Below are 23,776 nucleotides of genomic sequence, written 5' to 3' on the forward strand. Positions count from 1 at the left end.
GAGTCATAAGCCTGCAGCCATACCATTTCCTTAAACCTCTTCTATTAGCCTGTAGAAGTCTTCACGTTTGTATGGAATAAATCGAAGGAGAAAGCCTGCATATTAATTCACAGCAGGCAGCTGGTTTCCTGAATCAGCACTGATCCAATGCTATGTCTTAGTAGCAGGGATACTGTGATACTCTTGAATGATTGGTATTAAAATGAGTGCCTGACCTACAATTTCAGTAAGAATCCAGATATTTTTTCCAGAACACAGAGCAGTCACATGGTACCTGACCAAATTCTAGTGTGGGTGATTACTTTCTCTGCCTCCATTTTCCCTGCACTTCCAAAGTCAGCATGACTCTGAACAACAACGTGCTATCCCAGAGTACTGTGCTTCCCCTGCTTTATTTTTAGCAGCATATATGACTGTTTCGTAAATGCTCTGAAATCCACTGAGCTGTATCTAATTTCACCACATATGGAAGTGGGTTTTGTCTATTTCAGCAGATAAAATAGCCCAAAATCTTAGATTTTAGGCCTTTGAGAAGCTCCAACTACAACACCAGCATCTCAGAGTAAGTCATCTCACAGAAACTGCTGGTTTATACTAACAGAACAACATCCATTTTACAGGGACAAGGCATTACTTAAAATTTGCTGAAGATTATACAATAGGAAGCATACAACTTTTGCACACCTGTACAATATTATCCTATGAACAAACTCAAGAGCGGTAGAGTAAGACATGAACCAAGTAAGGGCTTACTTCTGCATAAACACATGCCCACGCTTACCGCGAGTCTGTAATTGCTCACTGAAAAACGGCCAGTTACTAGTCAAGGACTACTGGGGCCAATACAAAGCTGCTTTGTCTATCCTCGTACCAGCAGAAGTATAAAAAGCATAGTCCCATAAACGTCTATACACATACTGAACTCAAGAGCACGCTACTGACAACCCGTCCTCCTCACACCGCTGCCAGCACCCGAGCTGGTCGGAAGCCATTTTGTGCGTGACCGACACTCAAAGGCCCCGGCGGCAGGTTGCGCACAGGAGGAGACGCCCCTCCCGCCGCAGCCCTGCCGCCATCTTGTGGGACCAGGACAAGCTTATTTGCGCAGCTTCGCGTTTCATCTCCTGAGGTAGACTATAAAGCGAAACGCATAATTCTTCCCTCACCTCATCCCAAAACACCTAACAGCATGACTCACGATAAAATCGTAAGGGTTAGCGAATGTGGCTCGGCAGATGTATAACGATGGCAAAGCGGCTAAAGTCATTTCCCGAGTCCCTCAGCGAGGGGAGATTTCTGCCTTGAACAGCGTTGATATCTATGCGTAGAGGCGGCTTAGGTCTCTCCAGCAGCCGTAAAAGGTACGAGCGAAAAGCGCTCTGCGTGTCTTACGGATGTGAAAGAGAAGTGATACTCGAAACCACGCCTGGTGCTAGGGAGCCTGGTGCTAGGCCGGTACCGCCCCCTACTCCTCCCTGCTCCCAGTGCCGGACCTGGCCCCGCTGCTGTAGATGAGACTTCCGCCGGCGCGTTTGGGTGCGTTACACCTTTACCTTTTCCTTTCCCTCGCATCTCTCTTTTCACCCTGCACCTCCAGTATAGGCGCCCTAACACACTGTGCTCCGTGATCGGGTCCTTTTCGCTGTCTAGGCCCGGTCCTCACCCGGGGTCGGGCTGAGCTGGGTGCGGAGAGCCGGAGCGTCTGCCGCAAGTAGGGCCTGAGCCCGACCTTGCTCGTGAGGAGAAACAAAACCCGACACGGGCCATCCGCCTGAAACTTTTTTATCTTGCAGAGCGGAGTTTCCTCTCGCTTTGTTTTCCGAGTGTGATTTAAAATGATGTCGTTAGAAAGTTGCAGGGAAACCTGTGGAAACTCCGTACGGTAAAACCAGTTTTAGTTTGTATTTTTGATGAGGAGGACTGGGGTGTTAAACTAGTGGATATCTAAATGGAAATCCACGTCGTCACTGCTACTTTCCACTGAGAACAAACTAAGCCTAATACTGTAATGAGAATGAGAAATGTGACAATTACTGCAAGATTTCCCTGTTTTCTCTAAGTATCTTGTACTAAATCTTGCTTTTATAGGGAAATGTGAAAGTTGTGGAGCAGGCTCCAAACGATTCAACACTTCGAAAAATGTCAGATGATACAGATTCAAAATGCAGTTACCTTTGTGTGGTTTCACTATTTGTATCTCTTCAAACAAAGCAGAGCAGAGGTAGCACAAAATGTGACTAGTGATTCCAGTAGCAACTAACTTCCTACTCTTTCCCTCTAGCGTAGGGGCTTCCACATGAGCTCATCTTGTGAAACAAAGATCATTTTCCAAATCGGAACTACACCCACTCATGTTATATCCTGTTTTTGCTGCTGCAGAGATGCTGTGAAATGCTGAAGAAACAAATGCTGTCAGAAATGACAGACTCTGATTGTAGGCCATGTTTAGAGCGTGAAATGTTTCCCTGCTTCTCTTGAAAGACCTTCTCTCTTAATATGAGGCCATATATGTTCACTTATCATTGTTAATACGGGGCACTTCTCTTTGCCTTGATAATCACATTGGTATTTCTATATTGTGCACTATTTGTGTTGCAATCATGGGAACAAGGGTTTCATTCATGGTATTAAACAGCAAAGAGTAAAATTGCTTGAACCTTGTACATGCATACTAGCCTCCACTTGTGAATGCCAGCAGGGTGTTACTTGGAGCCTTGTGTGTCTTTATGTGTGAAGTTCTAGTATGTTGTTATTTCCTGCTCCCTGGGAGAGGGGGGAAGAGTCTATTCCTGATTTTGATTATATTCTGTATGGACTGGGGGCAGTGTGAAATAGTTCAAAAATAGGAGCATAATTAACTTTTATTAGCTTCATAGAAGCTAATGAACTTAGAGATGTTTTTCTACCTGTTTTAGGGTGGAATGGAAATTATTTGTGGTCTGAGGAGTAAATATTCTTGCTAATATCCTCAGGTGTTTTACCTTAAATTTTTTCTTGTGAACTTTGTTTACAGTATAATACCCAGGGTTAAAAGTCAGTACAGACTTAGACAAATATGCCAGTGACAAACGTGGTTTCCTGTGCACTATGTGAGAAATTAATCAGCTTTAAAATTGTACACTTTGTTCAGGAAAGTCTGAAAATTAACTAAACCCAGAAACTTGTATTTAAGTGCACTTTGGTATAATCTCTTTGATCTCTCAGACTTATTTTGGGGACAAGAGGACAGATGAGTCAGCCTAGAATTGATGATTTTCTTACCAGACTAAGACTATTTCCCAGAAGAGCCCTTCATCTGTGAAAGTTTGGGGTGATAGTGAACTAAAATAGCCAGACTTCTAGAAAACTCCCCTCATCAGTCACTTTCCTTCACCGTGCCAGGGGTTTTCCTGGGTGTTTGAGTACAGGAGGAAAACAGATCTTGTTCTGTGTGTAGGCCTGCCCCTTTACACTCACTTCACCTAATGTTACTGACATGATCTTGCAGTATTCTTTTATCTGTTGTTGGTGGTGGTTGTATTAAACTTCAGCTATTTGGAATTATTCTGGATTTCTTACAAATCAGGAATGTAAATGAGAAAAAAATAGAAAAGTTTCTTTTTTCAACCATCTTCCTGCTCCATAAGCTTTGCATTGAAATCTTTACTCAATACATGAAACATTGAACTGACGAGGAAAATCTTGAGTGTTTTCTTGAAGCAATATGGGCAAATTACACATGCAAATGAACACACAAACTATTGGGGCAGCTTTATCTCTGAAGAGTATGAACTTTTTTTTTTTCCTCTTGAGACAATAAGCTGGTTTTGCTCTCTTCTTTGTAAAGAATTTCCATTAAATTACTCTTCTCGTTGCAGACCCCAGGTAATTAAATTGAAAGCTAGACTGCTGGGTTTTACATTGTCTTTGCTTTTCTCTTTAATTGTTGTAGCTATGATGACTGTATCTGTGACATTTGCAGAAGTGGTGATATCAGATGGAAGGGTGAAGCATGATGCCTTTCACCTTTCATGGTGAAGTGGGTCTGGCTCAGATGGAATGTATCAGGCTTGTCGCAGTAGTGTGACATTTCTGCTATCAAAATACAGGACATAGTTTTTGGATGCAAGTTACAAACTTTTTTAGTTTATACAGAACTCTTCATGTTGCTCTTACTCGTTCCCCACTCAGAACCCTGGGGAAATGAATGTTGCTGACACTATATCATCACTAAATCACTATATGTGCATAGTTGTTTTTCCTTTTATTGGGAGCATCATTCCTTGTTCACTGGACCAGTGGAATCATACAGAAGAATGCATGATCCTAGGTCATTTTTGCTTGTTTTTTCTCCCACTAAAATTGGGAAGTAGCCCCCAGCAGTAATTTGTGATGTTGATTTTTGTCCCAACAGAAAATGAGCTGATGTAATCAACTTTGTCTATGGATGATCATTGGAAAATACTGGATGGAAACCAATGTGTGCTGGATCTGGATCAGTGATTTGGCAATGGTCAAATACCAGTATTCCAGTGTACTTGTGGACAGACTTGCATGCAGGTAAGAGAGTTTCAGCACTGGAAGTATTGATCAGCATTTTTTTATAATGAGTATGCGATTTATTTTATATAAAGGAAGTTCACAAAAATAAATAATTCATATGTGCTTTTTTAAAGGCAGATTATTTTTAAGATAACATATAAGTAGTAATTTTGCATGTCTGAAATGCTAACTCTGTAGGAAATTGCTCCCTACCACACACCCCTCTTTTTTTAAACTAGTTGTAAAAGATTAAATAAAAATCAACTAGAGTGGTTTTTTTTAAAAAAAAGTTTATCTGAGATTTCTGAAAATGGTCAAAAGTTGTTAAATTCCTGTCTCCCTTTAGAGTGAGTCATAAATATGACTTCCTCAAGCTCTTTTGAAAGTCCCTGCTGTATGTACCTGGGAGATGCTTTCATATGAGAGTGCTTTGTGGGAGATGCTTTCATATGAGAGTGCTTTGTGGGAGATGCTTTCATATGAGAGTGCTTTGTGGGAGATGCTTTCATATGAGCGTGCTTTGTGCCTCCCCCTTCTTGACTGCATTGTGTCATGAAAACAGTCTTTGTCCTTCCATAGAATTCTCACAAATGTTTGATGCTAGATTGAAAATAAGAAGTACTTAAGAAGTACAATAAATATGCTTTTCCTCTGATAGAAAACTGTATAAAACACAAGCCAGTACGTGAGGGTTTCCTCCGCTTATCAGAGGCCTGAAAATTTTCCCACCCTGCCCTTCCACGCCAGCTATACAAGTGCATTGTAGGTCCTGTGTAAAATAGAACAGGTTCAAAAGTACAAATATTTTGTCTACCCAGTTTGGTTTTGTTGGAAACAAAACTTTTCAGCTTGTTATATTAAAAATACTGTGGACCTGGGCATTTGAGAAGAGCAGCTTCTACTGGTGTTTCTTTTCTGAGAGGTTTTTTTGCTGTTTGCACTGTTTACATTTGGGTTAAATGTTGTTGCACTTCTTTGAGCAAACAGTGCATTTAGTTCTCTGAAGTTCCTAAATGGTGTGATGTGATGAGGGAAGACACTGTGTTTGTGCCTGTCCCTTTTGGGTTCTGAAGAACAGAACTGTATCAGAGACGACAGGTGTTGCTTTTTTCTGGTTGTGTGCTGCAGCAGGAGTAGTATAATTGTGTGTTTTCTCTAGGTATTTAGCACAATCTATGTAGAACGCCCATAGGAGGCTGCGATGGGCTGAGCAGGGTATCTGCAGCTGTGTTACTGTCAGCTGCAGTTGAATGCACTTCTGAAAATGAGCCCAAGTGGCCTCAGTGCCATTTTGAGGACTCTCTTTGGTCTCATTTACACTGTGATCTGGAAGTGCAGGAGTACTTAAGCTAAGTAATACTTGGGTCTCCTGGTGTGGTGGATTTATGATATTTTACAGCTTGCCTGTACTGCCCTTCCTTACCTCCTCCTTCTGTTTTGCTTCTGAAGGTGGGACCTTGTGGTCATAGCAGTTACTTGTGTTATAATCCTCCAGTGATTCAGACATGCTATCAGCAAGATTAACAGTGACTTTTTATTTTCAAAATACTGATGACTTCTTATTGTGACTGTCAGCAACAGTGCTGGAGGAGAAAGCCACTGCAGCCTTTGACTCCTTAGAAAATATGGCTCACTGGGACAGATGTAGATAAAGGAGACTTTTCCCTAGGAACTTGAATTTGATATGCTCTTTTAGTGGGCAGTGGAACCCAATCTGTGGGTTTAATCAAATCCAACTCTTACTCCCTTTCTGAGGAAAGTCAGGTGGATGTATAGAGTTATTTTGTATTTAAATAGCATTGGAAAGGGAAAAAAAAAGCTTGTATATGAGTATCTCTCATCTCCTTAATACATGGACAAAATATCTGACATTTTCGATAGTAACAAAATGCTGAAACTGCTTTGAAAGATATTATCCAGGTGCTAGAATCTTTCAGTGTGTTAGGCTTTGAAGTCAAATTGGCTTTTTCTTTTCAGAATGGTTTAAACAAAACTATGCATTATAGTGACTGAACTCCTTGTAAGGGCTAAGATTTGTTTTCAGGTTGCTCATTTCACCTTTCTCCATGTCAGTAATGGGGATCAGAGAAGGTTAGATAGAATTTCCATAGTTGGTGACAGCGGAAGTTGAGCAGAGCACTCTACTTACTTTGTTCATCACAAGGGTGGGGTTTTTTCTAGGTTTTAATTTTTATTTCAGTTTTCAGTATGGTGAAACATGAATGTCACATGAAGAAAAAGGCAATCTATGGCTTATCTATACCTTCAGAATTAACCAATTTGCATACTTAAGTTGGAATTTTTTCTTTGTGTGGTTCTTTGATCTTTATGAGCATGAAGGGTGTGTGTGGGGAATCCTTAAAACCCAAGTCACTCATTCAGATTGGAGTCCCTTTAAATGATGCTAATAAGGAAGAAAATCCACACATTCCTGAATTTATAGATAATATTTTAAAATACTACATGTTACCTAGTGAATATTTCCTTTATTTTCATTTCATTTAAGGGAAAGTGCGTGCCTGATAGCAGTGGGTTTATACGTGGGGGTTTTTAACTCTTTTGTCTACAATGTGTGATTACACTACCTCTTAGCTCCCAGAAATCTTGTTGAAAAATGCCTTGAGACTTTTAGGGAAGAAAAGGTGGTGGTGAGCAGAGAGGTGGAGGGTTGCTGGGAAAAGGTCAGAGCTTTAGACTTTAAGTTGCTGTGGAACTTAACTCCTATTTTCAGAAACACTTGAAATATCACTCATCAGCAAGCTGATGACTTTTGTTTCACTTCCTACGGAATTTACAGACTTGTGTTAAGGTAATTTTACTTTAAAAAGAACTTCCATTTTTTCTGATTAGTATGACCTACCAAGTATTTTTTGTTCTGTAATGAACAGCTGGGAGAACCCCTTGAGAACAGGAGGTCTGTGTAGACTACATTGGTGTTTTAGTTGCAAGTGAAATACATCAAATGGAAGAGTTAACTGTGAACTTGTACAGCAGGTCACTGATCTAGTAACTTTTAATTCTCTCCCACAGAACTGCGTATGTGAAAAGGCATCTAGTTAAGAACGAACACCAGAGAAGTGCTGTGGTAGACATGGGCTTCATGTCATGTTGGCTTCCTGTTTAAAAAACAGGAGGCTGTCAGTTTTAAAGGGACAGCAACAAAGTGATGACCAGGTGCCAAGTGCCAGCTGTCCTTATTCACCAGATTGAACAAGAATTGGATAAAGACGAAGAGGAGATGATGGTTTTCCTATGCCGAGACCTTGCTCCCGACTTGGCCACTGCTGACCTTAGAGAGCTCTTGGTGGCTTTGAATGAGAGAGAGAAATTGTCTTTTCTTGGCTTGTCTGAGCTGTTGTACAGAGTTAAGAGGTTTGACTTGCTGAGGAGAATCTTGAAGACTGAGAAAGCCACAGTGGAAGCTAACCTTGCCAGGAGTCTCAGACTTGTCCCTGATTACAGGTAATATATTTATTTCAGATTTCAAGGCTACTCTATTTTCAAAATGTGGGGGGGTTGTTTGGGTGGGTGGGGGGGGGGGGGTGTTTTTAGTTTTTTGTTTCTTTTTTAAATAGGTCTTGAACGTAAAAGAAAAGCAGAAAAGGGCATTATATCTAGAGTTATAGTGAGAAGAATATGTTAAGTTTAGTCCCTGAAATAAGCCTTAGAAGCTTCTTACAAGTCATGGCATTAGAAGCATCTGTCTTTAAGGAGTTTGTGTGTGTTAATAAAACCAGTGATGTTCTAGATTAGCAGACAGAAAGGATGCTTTGGTGGAACATCATCAGTTAGAGATACTTTCTTTTCTAGTTCGCTTTGGGCACATAGCCTTGTGGTATACCTTTTCTCAGGGGAACTGTCTCTTACTACTTTTTACTCTGTAGCTTTAAGAGGCTTAAACTAAGAAGTTCCAGTTACTTTCTTTGAGAGACTTCAGAAAGAAATATATGTACTCATAAGGAAGATTTTCCTGTGTTACCTTCTCACTGAAATAAAAACCCTGTAACTACTAGGTAAAAAAGTTAAAAGATGTGTTCTGTTGTCTCATTCTCTCCATCTCTCTTGAAATATTAAAGAGACTTCTGTTTTCCTAGCAGTGGCTATTACACAGTCAGTCTGAACATAGGTGCTGATAAGCAAGATTTTGTAATTGGATCTTTCAGTAGGGTAGGCTTTTTTTCTGTTGTTTAATTGGGAATGGCACATTAAGACAGGAACATGGGAGAAGTTGGGTAGTTGGGCAAGGACAGGATCTTGCTGAAAGCTAGTCCTTTAGAAATGTCTCAACTTTTATTTCAGGGTACTAATGGTAGAGATTAATGAGAATCTGGAAAAAGAAGAAGTGAGTTCTCTTGTTTTTCTACTCAGAGATTATGCACCTCGTATGAAAATGGCAAAAGATAAGGTATGTTTTTCTGCTGGTCTTCTCTGGAGCAATGAGAGATTGAAGTAAAAAGAAAAGTAGCTAGACAGCAAAGGAGGGGAAACATACTGCAAGGGGTAGTGAGGCAGGAGTATACAGAAGTCAGGAAGGAGTAGTGGCTTCTGTTTCATATTTTGTTTTTTAATTCAAGGAAAGAAGCATGAGAAACAGTAAGAGGGAACAGTGAAGACTTGCTGTAGTGAATCCTCACAGGCATTAAAAAAATCTGTCTTCAGTATTACTGATCTGAAAGTTCATACATGAAAGATCTCAAACCAATAATCATATGAAATGTATCTTGAATTGCAAGGTCATATTTGATGTTTGTGTTCTGCTTCACTTAGAAAACAATGGGTTTGTTTTAATTATGTCTTTCTCTGTATATCTGCATTCTAAATATTTGTTTAAAGTGCTCTGAGAAAGCAGAGATTCAGTAGAGAGGGTTCAGAAAGCTTCACCACTGTACATAGAAGACTGAAGATTTCTATATTCTTCCTTTAAGTTTTTTTCTTTTTCTCTCTTTAACCAAAGGAGGAGAGAGGCCCTGCAAATTCCCCAAAGCTTTTCTTACCTCTTCTTTGCACGTGGGAGGTGACATTCCAAGTGGCTGGCTTTGTAGCAAGAAGGAAGTGAAAAACTGTTTCCTCAAAATTTTTATTTTTAAGAATATCACTTGCTAGTTTCCATTACTCCTATGATAATACCAAGAATTTTTATATCTTCCAGATAATTTTCTTAGTGTTTCAGAATCTAATGTCCCCAGTTCTTGAATATACAACCTTTATGACCTCCCCACATTATTTTCTGGTTTGCTTTGTTATTGATAGAGAACAAATTACTGATATGACAGTTTGTTTTTCTGTTGCTATTCTAGAGTTTTCTAGCTCTTGTGATTGACCTGGAGAAACTAAATTTGGTGGCTCCTAATCAACTGGATTTGCTAGAAAATTGTTTTCGAAATATTCACAGGATGGACCTGATTAGGAAGATTCAGAAATACAGACACGAAGGTAAGATGCTATTTTTACACTGGTTACTCTTGATAGCAAGGATCTTACTGAAAATAAAATCATGAGTTACAAGTCAGAGTATTTGCATGCTTCATGGATTTAGGCCTTTAAAACAGCTGACGTATCATGGTGTATTTCTCTGTGTGTTTCTGTTAAATTTTCAGCTTTAATGTCCTCCGTTCATTCTCAGCCAGTATATGTAAATGCACTTCAGGCATCTCTCCCTAATCTCAGTCTGATTGATCCTCCTTATAATTCAGGGGTAAGTATGCAATAAATCAGACAGATCCTTTCTTTCTAAATATTGCCAGACATTGAAAGGGGATTCATCTTTGCAGAGCCTAAGGAATGAGAGATTGCTAGTAACTAAAATATTTCTTGGTTTGTTTCTCATATTCCTATTATTTGCTGGGTTTAGGGTCTGATTTAAATCTTCTGACTGAGAAAGATCCCCTTTAAAGAGTTTCTGTGCATTTTTTCCTATTAGTTGGAAATACCTGCAAAAACTGTATCTTGAAAGTTTTTTTACTACTCTGGGGAGTGAAAAGTTTTGCTTTGACTGTTCTTTGCAACACATACTGTTCTTCATACTTCTGGACTTTGCAGGGAAAGTAGCTTTTTAACTTTGGAAGCAGAAGGTATGGCTTTTAAGAAGAGATTTTTATGGGTTTTTGGTGGGTTTTGTCTTTATATTTGGGTTAGGTCTGATATTGGAATAGTATGACCTTAATAAAGTCTTTGGCCTTGCTAAATGAATTTGATGAGATTATTTGTGTCATGTGTTCAGTAAATATGTATGTATAAAGCTTACATACAAGATACCAGTGATACAATTTGTCTTTACTAACAAAGCCACAACAGCTTTGTTTTCCAGACTACTCATGGGAAAGAGTTTGCACAGACTTGCTATATTATTATAATATTGTTATAATTTACTTCCTAATTCAGTGACGGTTCCTCCCTGCTGCTCTATAGCAAAAAAAATTCACATCTTCAGAGGTTTTTTTTGTTTTACTACATTATGGAATAAGCCTTTCATTGTGGTTCATGGCAAGCTGGTAGTTTTTTTCTGAGGGGGAACGGTTTTGAGGGGTTTGTTTGTGATTTTGGTAGGGGTTTTTTACTTGTTATTTTGTAATACTAATTAGCTGATAGATGTGAATCTAAAATATATAATCCTTTTCTTGAGGAAGAAAAATACGGTTGTGTTATATTTTGGGACACATGATTATTAATTCTTGAAGGAGAGAGGGGAAAAAACTTTTTCTTCATTTTTAGATCCAGAATGTGAACAAAGAAGAATCACAGACTGGACAAAGTCTTATTCTGGGTAAGAGCAGTTTGATAATTTGAAAGAGCCAAATGATAAATTTCACTGTTTGATAGAATCATAGAATCATGGAAGGTTTTGGGTTGGAAGGGTTCTTAAGGTCTAGTTCCAACCCCCCTGCCATGGGCAGGGACACCTTCCACTAGACCAGGTTGCTCAAAGCCCCGTCCAACGTGGCCTTGAACACTCCCAGGGAGGGGGCAGCCACAGCTTCTCTGGGCAACCTGTTCCAGTGTCTCACCACCCTCACATTAAAGAGTTTCTTCCTCTAATCTAATCAACATCAATGCGTTCCAGGAACTTCCTGGATTGCTTATGCACTCTAGACTACCCGACCAGGAAGACCGAGGGGGTGAAGCCCTCTACAGACAGGTAGGAGCAGCCTCACGTTCACAAGCCCTGGTCCTCTGGGAGACTTCAACCACCCCAATATCTGTTTGAGGGACAACACTGCAGTGTATATGCAATCCAGGAGGTTCATGGAACGCGTTGATGATAACTTCCTTCTCCAAGTGATAGAGGAGCCAACAAGGAGAGGTGCTGTGTTGGACCTTGTTCTCACCAACAAGGAGGGGCTGGCGGGGAGTGTGAAGCTCAGGGGCAGCCTGGGCTGCAGTGACCACGAAATGGTGGCATTCATAGCCCACTATAGTATCTCCTGTCCCTGCCTTCTCTTTAATCCTGACCCATAAGCTCTCAGTTGGCTCCTCATCCATCCCCAGGCACGTCTCTGTGCACTCCAGCTGGTCACTGACATAGCGAATGACCCCTTCTCCTCGTCTCCCCTGCCTGTCCTTCCTAAAGAGCTTGTCTCCTTCCATTCCAGCACTCCAGTCATAGGAGCCATCCCATCATGTCTCCATGATGCCAGTGAGATCGCAGCCCTGCAGGCGTGTGCATGTCTCTAGCCCCTCTTGTTTATTCCCTTTTGTTTATTCTCCTCTTGTTTATGATGGTTGTGTTTATGGCTAATCCAGTTGATAACAGCAGGAGCAGAGAGTATTTAGTAGCTCTGAAAACGGAGCCTTGCCTCATTATTTGCTCTTGTATTTGCTTTGTTTGTGCTACCAGATCGTAGAACTTTATTGAAATTGTTGTGGGCTTCCACTGTCACAATGTTTTAACAGAAAAAATAATTTATTAATAAAATCATGGAAAAGGTTGGCTAGCCAGCTCTGGAGGCCTGTGTAGTGCAGCTGTGCCCATTAAGTCTTGAGTAGGAAGTTTTTGTGCCAGTTCTAGTAGTGAACTCTCCAACAGACCAGCCAGGAAGCTGTCCAGTGAGTACCAGGTTCTTACCATGTGTGTTGTATTCTTTCTGGAAACCCAAAGTACCTCTCAAATACAGTTATTTTTAAAAGAGTAGTTGGCTGAATTCTCTCAGTGTGAGAGACGTTGATTGATCCTTTGTTTATTCTAGTCACAAGCAATGTAGAATGCAATCCAAATAACATTTTAGAGGTGAAAATTTTGGGGTTTTTTTAACTTCAGTAATGTACACAGAAACTAAGAGGTCCAGATGAGTCGGAACTTGGCTAACTAGGTAAGTTCTTTACCTGATTTTGTGTCAAAGAAATGTCACTGGTACTCACATACTGAGATTACTTCTGTATGTTTTAACTGCAGCAGAACCAATCCACATGTCCATTCAGGAATCAGGACCGGTGTCACATAAGGTATGTGCATATGTATGCATGTAAATAGAATAAAAACCTCTGCAGGCATTTATCTTAGTTTTCTTTGTGTTTCCTTTTGAGATTTCCTTTAACTGCATGCAGACAGAACAACATGTACATCCATATGTTCCTCAGCCATAAACAGGTTCTGTTCTGCTTTTGCAGAATATATTTTTAATATAAAATATTTGCTGATATTCTGGAAGCAGCAGTGTGTTTTGCATGTACATGTTATTAGTAGAGGCTAAGTGAAGACCTGTTGGAAGTGAGACCTCTTGCCATCTGCATTAGAAATTGCAGGGCTTCTCTGCATGCAGTAAATTTTGTTCTTTATTCTCTCTGTTCCTTGCTCTCCAGGTAGAAGACAGACATGCTTTGGGTATTAACGATAAGAATGGACTACTGCTATTTTCACTAGCTTTTCTATAGGTCAGGAACCAGGTAGTTACCTATAGCAAATTGATTGTTATCTTTTTAAAGGGGAGAGGAGTTGTGGTAAGAGTCATTACATATTATTTAGGAGGTTGTTCCACTAAATAAGGAAAGAAATGTTCTGATGAGCAGTGCTTGCTTGCACACTTGAAGAACACAGAAGTTCTCTCCATTTATTGTATTGGCAGTGTGAAGTTTATAGCTCCCAATATGTCAATAACAGTTACAGTTAAGGAAATTAATTTGGAAGTACTATAGAAGGATCATTGCTGTCATAGTCTAGGTCTTTAAAAAGGCTCTCCACCCCATACAGCTGCTTTTTTTTTTTTTTTTTTAACTTTTGAAGATCTGTCCAGAGTTAAGGTTCAGTCTCAAACTTGCTTCTCTCGTTTCTGGTACAGTCTTAGTCTTTAATAATCTTTAAGGATTATTATGGTACTAAGATTGCATAACACAAGGATGCAAAAATTAAGCCTATACTAGAAATAAGGAAAAAAAATCATTAGTCCATATCTCCTGATTTTTTTTGGTTTTGTTGTGTAGATAAGACATACTACATCCCAGTAGATAGACTTCTGCTAGCTACTCTATGGAAAAACAACAGATATAATTGAAAAGATCTGAGGTGGTTAATTTGAGAAAAGAATCAAGTCTGTGAGTTGAGCATTTGACACGTTAACTTAGTATTTGTCCTTCACGTTCCTCAGGTGTTTGATGATCAGTACAGAATGCAAAGTCAACCTTTAGGAATATGCCTGATAATAGACTGTATCGGCAATGACACAGGTAAGTATCTGAATTTGAAGTTCCTTATCTTGTTAATCTCTGATAATAAGAACAATTTAGCATAAAGAATATGATGTACATTTACCAGCCAGACTAGGGTAATGTTGTCCTAGTCAGCTAGTCTATCAATTGTAGTAAATCTTCTGAAGCAGAGAGTTGGAAGGCCCAACCTGAGGTTAAAGACAACTGTCCTCACTATTGCAAACAATGTTTGTTTGGGTTTTGGGGCAAAATCTCTGAATGAAAGAACTTGTAAGGAGATAGACTGAATTTTGAGAGGAAGAAAGAGGGTGTTCAGAGACCAACAGAATAGTTAAGCTACAGTCACACAGCAGGTTATTGGCAGAGATGGGAAAGATAGTGTTTCCCACCAGTTAACAAAACCAAAAGCAAAGCTGTTGCAGATTTGAAGTATAATCATATCGGACACCACAGGTTTTGAAGGCACAGAGCTGAAGGCACGTGGTCCTTTATTAATAATGCATCTAGGCTTCTGTTACATCTTGCACAGTTTAACTGAAACTGTGACCGTGGCTTTATAGGGAAAGGAATTTTCTTCCTTCCCTCTTGGTTTAGTTAAAAAAACCCAAACCAAACCAATTTGCATGTAGAATTCAGGGTAGTCAGTGCCATGGTTAAGGTGTGGGTTTTTCCTGATTGCCTTTGTAGAATCCAAAAATTAGATTCTTGCATAAGCAAAAAAGCCCCCACTCTCATCATTCTAATACATGAGGCTAAAAATAAAAATGAAGAGCATACTTGCAGTCAGTTCTGTAATAGGCTAGGAGATGTAGGAGAAGAGGAGGGTTTGTGGGTATATCTCTTCTCTTTCTCATAACTAACGGTCCAGCAGATGCACCAACTCAGAATTATTGATGTAGTCACTGAAGAGCAGTGGAGGCAGAGCACAGACACAGAAAGTAAAATTTTTATGTTTGCTTGACAATAGAATTTTAGGTAAATGATACAAAACAAGACACTCAGTTTGCCACTAGGGTAATGGGAACTAGAACTGATTCACAATCCTGCCATGCATGGAGAAGAGAGATGAGGCAGGTACTTAACTCAGTTACATGCAACTGGGAAGCATTGTTGGGATCTGATTTTGGTCTGTCCTACAAAGTTCATCAATGACCTCTGGCCAGAGGGGGGAAAAAAAAAAAGATGCAATTGCTGGATGTAGAAATTAAATTGTTCACTCTAAAGCACTACTTCATTTCTACTCTAAAAAAAAAGAAAAAGCTGACTTTGCCTCAAGAGGAAAATAAAGCTAAGAGAGATTGCCAAGAACTGAAAGACTGGGGTGGGGGCAGCTCTTGGGATCAAACATTCTGCTCTGTCCTGTTGCCTGCTTCTTTACTTTCCTGTTCTTCTCTCGTGGTAGCTTTACAGAGCAAACAACCCTTTAGATGCAAAAAACTTACTAGTCAGCCTTAATCTGGAAGGTAGCATGATAATCTGCTCCAGTACCAAAACAGTTACTTACTACTTGGAGTTTCTGTTTCTTAAAAGCAAATGCAAAAAGGATTGCTAGAGGAGTTTCAGTGTGGAGAGCTAAAGAAAACATGAGGTGTGAAAATAGCCTTGTTTACAAAAAAACCCTCTTTAATAAAATTTCATTTCTCTAATGGGATATGAGCATGTGCTGACCTGATTTATTGAATAAGAGTGTTTTACTATGCCAGGTTTGAGTTTTTTAAATGAAATAGTAAGTGTAAAAGCAGATAAGGCACATACACTGGAGGAAAAAAATGAAGTAAAGAAGGAGCTGCTACATTACATAGTTCATAGTCACAAATACGTAAATTTAGTTCTACTCTTCTTAGAAAGCACAGGTCTTTTGCACAGGCAATACACTGTGCAGACACCTTAGTCATAGTAATTGCTACTAAATACAAAGATGTGCACAAAAGAAATTTAAGAAATCAGTGTGCGTGCTCATCATGAGCTCACATGGTCATTTCAGTACTTGTACAAGAACAGAAAGTGTAAATGTGATAGAGGAAGTCTACTGACTGGGAAGGACAAAAATGGGTTACGTGTTTAGCATCTGGCGTATCGGATACACCTGCAAATCATGGCTCTGCTGCTGTTGTGCCAGAACTACCCAAAGCAAGTTTTAGTGTGCCTCAGTCTCTATGCGTGTCTGCCTTGGATGCAGAAGCGATTAAACCACGTGTGTGTCTCAGATGTTTAATGTCACCAGTACTCATCAGCATTTTAACATAATAGAAAGCAAGACTTTCACTGAAATACATTACTGTATTGAGATTCAGGAAAGTGAGATACTATAGTGAGATTCAGGAGAAGCAGGACATACGGCATTGCTTAAAAGAGTTTGTTAGAAAGGCACTCACTACTCTATAGAGTTGTGCAGCACTACTTCCAAAGTCTGAAAATACCAGAGAAAGAGAAGAGTGCAGGGAGAATGTTAGGAATTGTATCTGTGGTGTGCGTTAGGGTTGGTAGCTATCCCAAGATTTAGTCTGAGGAAGCTGAACCAATAACAGATGCAGTAGGATCAAGGATTTACAACAGTTGAAAATGCCCAGTATAAACAATGTGAATTCATCACATGCTTATAAAACGCGAACTGAAATGCACCTTGCTGTTTTGTAAATAGCTGCTTTAGACTTTGCCATTTGGAAGCCAATTTTTATCCTCTGTTGTAAACAGGGGGAGAAAAGGGTAATTTTTTATGTAGAATGCAAATGCTCAAAATTCAGTGGCGGTTTGTTGGCAGGTGATTACTGTTGAAGAAACATGTTTTCTAATCTCAGGTTGCAGCATGTAATGATGTGTTTTGTCTTGCCTTAAAGTAAAATAACTGTATCCAAAGTTTACCATGTATAATTTCTGATTCATTGTTAGACTAAGGTATCAGCTCTGAATTTTTTGGGTTTAATTTTTTTTTAATTGTGACACCCAGAGTGTGTGTATGGTCTACGGTGACACCAGTTTTTGTATCTGTGTGTATATGTACATGGTAGGGAGACAAATACAGGAAAAGCACTCTCGTTGCTCTAACTCTCGATTTGCGTATGGACTGCTGCCCTCTAATGGCTTCATCGAGTATATAACTGCTAAACGGTATTACTACTGAATCTTCTGCCTGAAGTTTGAGAGCATGTTTTATTGCCTCAAAATTGCATTGTTTTATTGCATGTTTTATTTTAATTCAAGTTTTTGAATTATTTTACAAAATTCAGACAAACCAACAGAACTGGAATGAAACTCTATAGTTCCTGTTTATCACCTCACTGTAGTATAGAGTTTGTATCTACCCTGTATTTTGCTGGGAAAAGTTACAAGTTCTGTTCCTTGTTCTAAGCGTGGGCTTTTTGAGGAGCTCAGTGTGGTAGTACAACTCCTGCTTTCCTGTCAGTTACCTCTGAAATAGCCTCTGCTGAATAGGGATTGTTAAACTTTTGAAGTAAAGGAACAGTCTAGCTTCCTGTGTCTGTAAGGCATTTTACATAAACATAGCACTTGAGATTTCCTGTCATATCAGAAACTGTGCATGGGCAGTGTATATGTGGTTTATGGTAAAGATATGATGCTACAGGTATGAGTCATAGTAGTAGCTTGTGGTTCTCTGAACACTTAAAAAATATATGTGGTTTTAACCACCATGTATCTGGTTTCATTCCCATATTAATAAACATCCAAAGTAGTTACTCAGAGCATAGCACTTATTCCTGCAGCACGGGTTAATACAAATACAATAGAGTTAAATCTTGATTTTTGGCTACCTGCAGTTTTCATTTCTAACACATTTGAAAAGGTTCATTGTTCAGGGTTTTTTTTCTCTGAAAATGCCATTTTGTCACAGTTAGAACTCCAGTGTGCATTCTCCACCTGGGACTCATCACTTACAGTCCGTTTTATATAACGGGAAGCATAAATGACTGCAGCAGGTTCCTTTTTGACTGATGAAAGGGAGCCTCTGTGTTTCCTATGCAGTTCTGTATATCTATAATAACCATTCAGAGTAATTTTGACAAATTAAAAGGTGAAACAGACTTCCCATGCTATCCAGACCACTCCTTACTATTTCAAGAATGTTCTGTGTGAAGCATTTTCTAATGTTTTCTCTTGCCTGATATTTAAGTCCTAGGAACTTGGGATACTGGCTTTAAATGAAAGCATCTAGGTGTCTGTGGAATTTGGAACAGGTCATGTGTCAAATAATAGCAGTTTTGCTATCATGAAGTACATAACTCATATTAAAGACAACATGCATATAGCAGTACAAGTATGTAATGTACTGTGATCAACATCAAGTACTCCCAGTTTTTTATTGTGATGAAATAAATGTCTAATTTCCAGTAGCGAAATACTGTAAATACTGTAATTCAAGATAGTTGAGATTGAGCCTTGGTGTGCTGTGATTTAATTACATCTTGCTTTTTTCAGATGTGTTGGAAGAGACCTTCAGAGGCTTAGGCTATGACGTTCATTGTCACAGATACTTAAATATGGACACCATGAATCAAACATTGCTTGAAGTTGCAAGGTTGCAGAAGCACAGAAATTGTGACAGCTTCATTTGTATATTGGTCAGCCGTGGAAGTCCTCAGAGCATCTTCTGTACAGACCATACCTTTTCTGGATTCCCTTTGGAACAGATAAAGAAATACTTCACAGCAGACTCATGTCCTGAACTCCTAGGAAAACCGAAGCTTTTTTTTATTCAGAGCTACATTGTGCCAGAAAATGAGCAAGAATGTACTAGTCTGTTGGAAATAGATGGGAACGATGAGAAAATCATTGCTAACACAAAAATCCCTTGGAAAGTCACTATCCCCCAAGTAGCAGACATCTTTTGGAGTCAGTGCAAGGTAGATGTGTCTACACTAGAAAAATCTCCAAGTTCATCCTCATATTATCTGCGTTGTCTGGCTGAGCTACTCCGCAATCCTTGTAAAAGGTAAGTAAAAAAAAAAAAAAAAAAAAAAGTAAAAATAACCCTTTTCCTATGACAGCCTGCTGTCATAGAGATAGAGAAACCTTAAGTTTCATCCCATCTGGTCCTGTAAAGTGTCTTCATGCTGTGTCATAGGTTAAAAGACAGGTATACCTGATCCTGGAGTGATGGCACAGGAGGTAGGGTAAAGTGAAGTTGCTGATTCTAGAGGGTAAAATTAAAGTGTGTTACGGCACTGGGGCTTGCAGAATGAGAAGGGAAGAACCTGTCCTGGGTAATGTATGTCAGTGCTTTACACAGGACTGGAAATCTTCCTTCTCCAACATAACAAGGCACACACCAGGCTTCTGTCAAATTGAGGATTGCCTTTTATCAGTAAGAAGGGTTCTGCTTGTAAATATAAAATGTCAGTGCCTAGGTTCGGGGAAAAGGCAGTTAAGAGGGAAGGATTTTGTCTTTTCTTTAGATCTATTTAACCCTCTGCTCAGGGAGCCACTAGTTTGTCAATTTGTAATCTTGAATTTAAACTACCAGAAAACTTTAGTCTGCCTAAAGAGATTATCAAAAGTAATCTGAGCTAAAATCAGTATGTTGGGTATAGAACTTACCAATAAAGGTTTTCTTTGTACAACTGATCTACCAGGGAGCTAGCAACTGTTTTTCAGGGTAGTTGCGGGGTTAACATTTAGTACTTTTTTTACAAACCCTAAAACCTTGTAATGAAATCAGATCATCATGTCAGCATAGCCAATATCACAACAGTGATTTGGGTTATAACAGATTGTCTCCAAAATGCATATTCAGCCTTGGGTTTTAGAGGTGTAACCTCTGCAATAAAGACAGAAATTTGAAACTTTCTCCTTGCTGAGTCTAAAGGCCTGTTATCTCTTGTGGATTCTTAAATGGTGTCTTGCTTCATTCTCTAATAGAAAGCTTTTACTTTTGTTGCTGCAGGAAACTCTCTATATTAGATATCCACACGGAACTGAACAGAAAAGTCTATGAATGGAATAAGACCACTGACCCAAGCCAACAGTACTCACTTCTGCTGCAGCACACACTGAGGAAGAAACTTTTTCTTTCTCCCACTTAACTGCTGTTGGAAAGGACGTGTCTGAAGTGGCTAACAAGGAACACTACGATGCAGACAGTTTCACACATACTTTTACTTTATGCAGTGTTGTTGCATGTGTATCTAAAGTGCCTGTTGCTTCCAAACCCAGGGATTTAGAAGCATTTTGGTGTGTTGAGGCCAATTCCCTATAGATTATGTATCTGAAAGCTTGGATGAGAATGGCAGCTATCGTATAGCACTGCAACAGACCTACAACCAAGTACAACAGGTAAACAGGGTGGAAGGAGCTCTAAACTGTATAGCTCTTGGGTTTTCCAGGGGTTTGTGTTTTTATTGTTTCATTGGTGGTTTTTTAGCATACCTAGATAGGTGCACTGCTAATAGGTTCTTCTGTTGATGCTTAAAACAAGTACAAGCTAGTGCAAACCACTGAAATTCACTGGGTACTCTCCTCAGCACCTAATAATGGAAAATGTGTCAGGAAAGAATGCCTACCCAGCAATGCCAGTTCTTCATTAGCAAGTTCTGACTTGAGTGCCTCCACAGACTAGCAAAACAGAGAGAGGAGAAAGATGATCTTTTAAATAATTTGGATTCCATCTGCCTGCTGCATTACAGGTTGTGATTCACCCAGAACCCTATGTTGTCAGTACTGTCCACAGCACACAATGGTTATATGTTAATAAATGAGACATTCTGCCATGTTTTGGGCTAACTGTCCGCTGTGGCAGGGCTTTACAGTAATCTACCAGACAGTTAAAAAATGTGGAATTTTGGCAGATGTTTTGTGGAAGGTGAAACATGATTCACACTTGTTGCACCATGCATAGTTGTACACTTTATCATATTTGAACTTAAATGTCCTGTAGCAGCCACTGGCTCTTAAGATGGGCTTAAATTAAACACTGCACCCTCATTGCTTTTGCTTAAGAAAAAGGATGCGTCTTTATCAATTTATGGTTTTTTCCAAGTTGCCCTTATTCTTCTGAAAAACACATGAGTTAAAGTTGTCCTAAATAAGTGGAGCAGATGCCTAACCTGAAGAGTTCAGTTAAGCTGCTTGTTGTATAACAGTATAACCTGAATGAGTTTTATTGAAATTTATTGTCACTGAATTTATGGCATTCTCTTCCCTCCTAAAGTCGGCCACTGGTGTACTTCTAATAATCCTAATACAGTCTCCTGTTCAGGAAAAAATTCAAGGCCTTGGCGTGCCTTGCTTGGTTTCTGGTGTAATTACACCATGCATCCTTCTGGCATGTGTTTCATGCGAGCAGAAAGGAAAGGGGATTTTGCTAATACAGGGTATGCAAGTTCCTTGAGCAAATACACTGCAGAAAGATTTTTTTTTTGCTAGTGTAGCTGCATTTGATTTGAGTAAAAAGCAGATGTGCTTACATATATAACTTCACCAACAATGCTTTTCATTGTAGACCAAGTGTAGCAGGCAGTTAGCCTATTGATACTATATCTGGTATACTATCAGTATACATTAGTATATTATTGATAATTAGGAGAGCTTGGCCAGTAAACTTACTCTGGTAGCAGTGACTTTTTTTATTCCTCGATATTGTGTTGTACTTCTTAGGTGTTGGCTTGACATTTTTATTAACTCTTTTTTAAAACCCAGCTTCTTAGGTTTCATTTGGAAAAAAACGAGTTTTCAAGTAGCTTCTGTAATTGAAAGTAAAAAGCACTTTTATTTGTCAAAAAGTAGATACTGAAGTCTAGAAAGTGCTCAGGAGTCCTTCCTTGTTATGTGATGTAGACCCAGTCTCTTCCTGGCTTAAGAGGTTCCTAAACTGTTGATTGATGAGGATTGTTAGGAGTATACGAAGAGGAGAAACCCACTGAACAAGTTTTATCTTATAGTCTTTAACTATACTTGTAAAATATTAAGATTGAAATATGTATTTATTTATATTAATGTACTATTTTATATAATATATAAAGTACGTTTTATATCATTGTGATTAAATCTTCAGTCGTTACCTTTTTTAAATTTTGTATTCAGTTTTATTTGAATGTTAACTCTGGAAAGTTCCATACACAGTTATGATGAGAAGAAATTTTTGCACAATTCAGAAATATAATTCTCCTGTATTGCAAGCCTATGCATTCCGTACTTTCCTCTTTCCACTTCAGAAGCTATAGTGTCCTCTTTAATAAAGTATATGGAAACTTTTTAATAGCCTTGAATTGGGAAATGCAACCCAAAATTTTATGTTAAACTACATGTGTTATTTATGTTACTGTAATTTGATGTAGGCACAGGCATAAGGGGAAAAATAGAAAATAATTTTTTGCAAAATTCAGAAATTCTCTAAAAGCTTATTTTCTATAAGTGTTAAAGTAAAAATACTAAATCCAGTTTCATGATCCTATAGATGTGGAAGTAAATGCATCATAGTGGGGCAGGGAGAGGGGACAGGTCTTCCTTTCAGTTTAGTGTTCTCTAAGAAAGGGCTTACTGAACTGGTCCTTTTCTTAAACTAGTGCCATAATGCTTCTGGCTTTAAAATACTACATACAAAATTTAAAATAGTTTGTCTTAATTATGTTCATATGTATTCCACACACTCAAGTAGAGAGCTTACTGCATTGCATCAGCAGAAGGGTCTGTACTATATGTGATAGGTAATTAAAATAGCATTCATTTTTAACCCTAAATATTTAATAACTGACTATCTTACAATAAAATAAAGCAGAAGTGTAATTTTGAAACTCTACCTTGCTCATGTTTCATGGGGTAAGAGAAGGATTATAAAATGACAGATTTGGAATCCTAGAAGTTGTTTCCTGTAGTGGCTGGTAAATGAAGCAAATGTTGAAACAAGTATGTTTTCTGTGGTTGTAGAAATAAGATGTGATTCCTATTTATCATATATATCTATGTGATGTTAATAAATGTGATTTCACAGATTAACTTCACTTTTTCCCATTTTCATTACTAGCTTTTGCATGTGATGAGCACATCTGCTGCCTTATAGACCAGAAGCAGGGAGAATGGAAGCAAGAGGAGGCAGAGAGATGAGGGAAAGTAATACAGAAATTTCAAGCAGGAACAAGAAGGGAAATGATAGGGAGAACCAAGAGAAGAACAAATAGGGAAAAGAAGATTTGGAGGAGAAATACAGCATCAGTACTGGAATGAGGAAGAAGAAAACAGGAGAAGAGGGAGAAAGAAAGTAAGAATAATAGTGGTGGGGTTTTGTGGGTTGGTTGTTTTGGGGTTGGGTGATGCCAAATACAACTACTTATTAGCAATAGAATCTATTCTGTTTCTGATAGGTTTGTGACAATGTAGGTTTGGTTTGGGGATTACGAAGTGTGCATGTTCTTTACCTTAGTGCATGACACAGTAAGTAAAATCCATGTCCCCTTCCTTAAGAAACGATGAAGCAACACTATTTGGAAAACTGTAGAGGCTGCTGTAAATAGCCCTTGCAGTGAAAAAAGAAGGGAGTCTTTTAGGTCTGGCTGCTTGGGTTGGAAGTTGCTAAATCAGCCTTCTAATGACCAAAATGTTGTGGGGACATGGCATGTGTTGTGCAGCATTCATGGATGTCAGATACTGATTTTCTACACTGATTTCT

The 23,776-nt window shown here is 38.9% G+C and overlaps 1 protein-coding gene across 4 annotated transcripts; it reads left to right on the forward strand.

Moving 5' to 3' along the window:
• The first annotated feature begins 1,068 nt into the window (after positions 1 to 1,068).
• On the forward strand, positions 1,069 to 23,106 carry CFLAR (CASP8 and FADD like apoptosis regulator). 4 transcript variants are annotated; one of them, XM_074872870.1, is made up of 11 exons: positions 1,069 to 1,129; positions 4,394 to 4,539; positions 7,552 to 7,983; positions 8,821 to 8,926; positions 9,819 to 9,954; positions 10,119 to 10,216; positions 11,233 to 11,284; positions 12,911 to 12,960; positions 14,100 to 14,178; positions 18,595 to 19,108; positions 20,060 to 23,106. In XM_074872870.1, the coding sequence occupies exons 3-11, from the start codon at positions 7,688 to 7,690 to the stop codon at positions 20,196 to 20,198; spliced, it is 1,470 nt and encodes a 489-aa protein (XP_074728971.1). In that variant the 5' UTR covers positions 1,069 to 1,129; positions 4,394 to 4,539; positions 7,552 to 7,687; the 3' UTR covers positions 20,199 to 23,106. The 4 variants fall into 4 exon arrangements, with proteins under 4 accessions (XP_074728971.1, XP_074728969.1, XP_074728972.1 ...); XM_074872868.1 differs by having other exon boundaries at positions 1,090 to 1,536; XM_074872871.1 differs by having other exon boundaries at positions 1,090 to 1,536; positions 12,914 to 12,960.
• The last annotated feature ends 670 nt before the right edge of the window (positions 23,107 to 23,776 follow it).

This window comes from Strix uralensis, chromosome 6 (assembly GCF_047716275.1).
Source record: "Strix uralensis isolate ZFMK-TIS-50842 chromosome 6, bStrUra1, whole genome shotgun sequence".
Taxonomy (NCBI): domain Eukaryota; kingdom Metazoa; phylum Chordata; class Aves; order Strigiformes; family Strigidae; genus Strix; species Strix uralensis.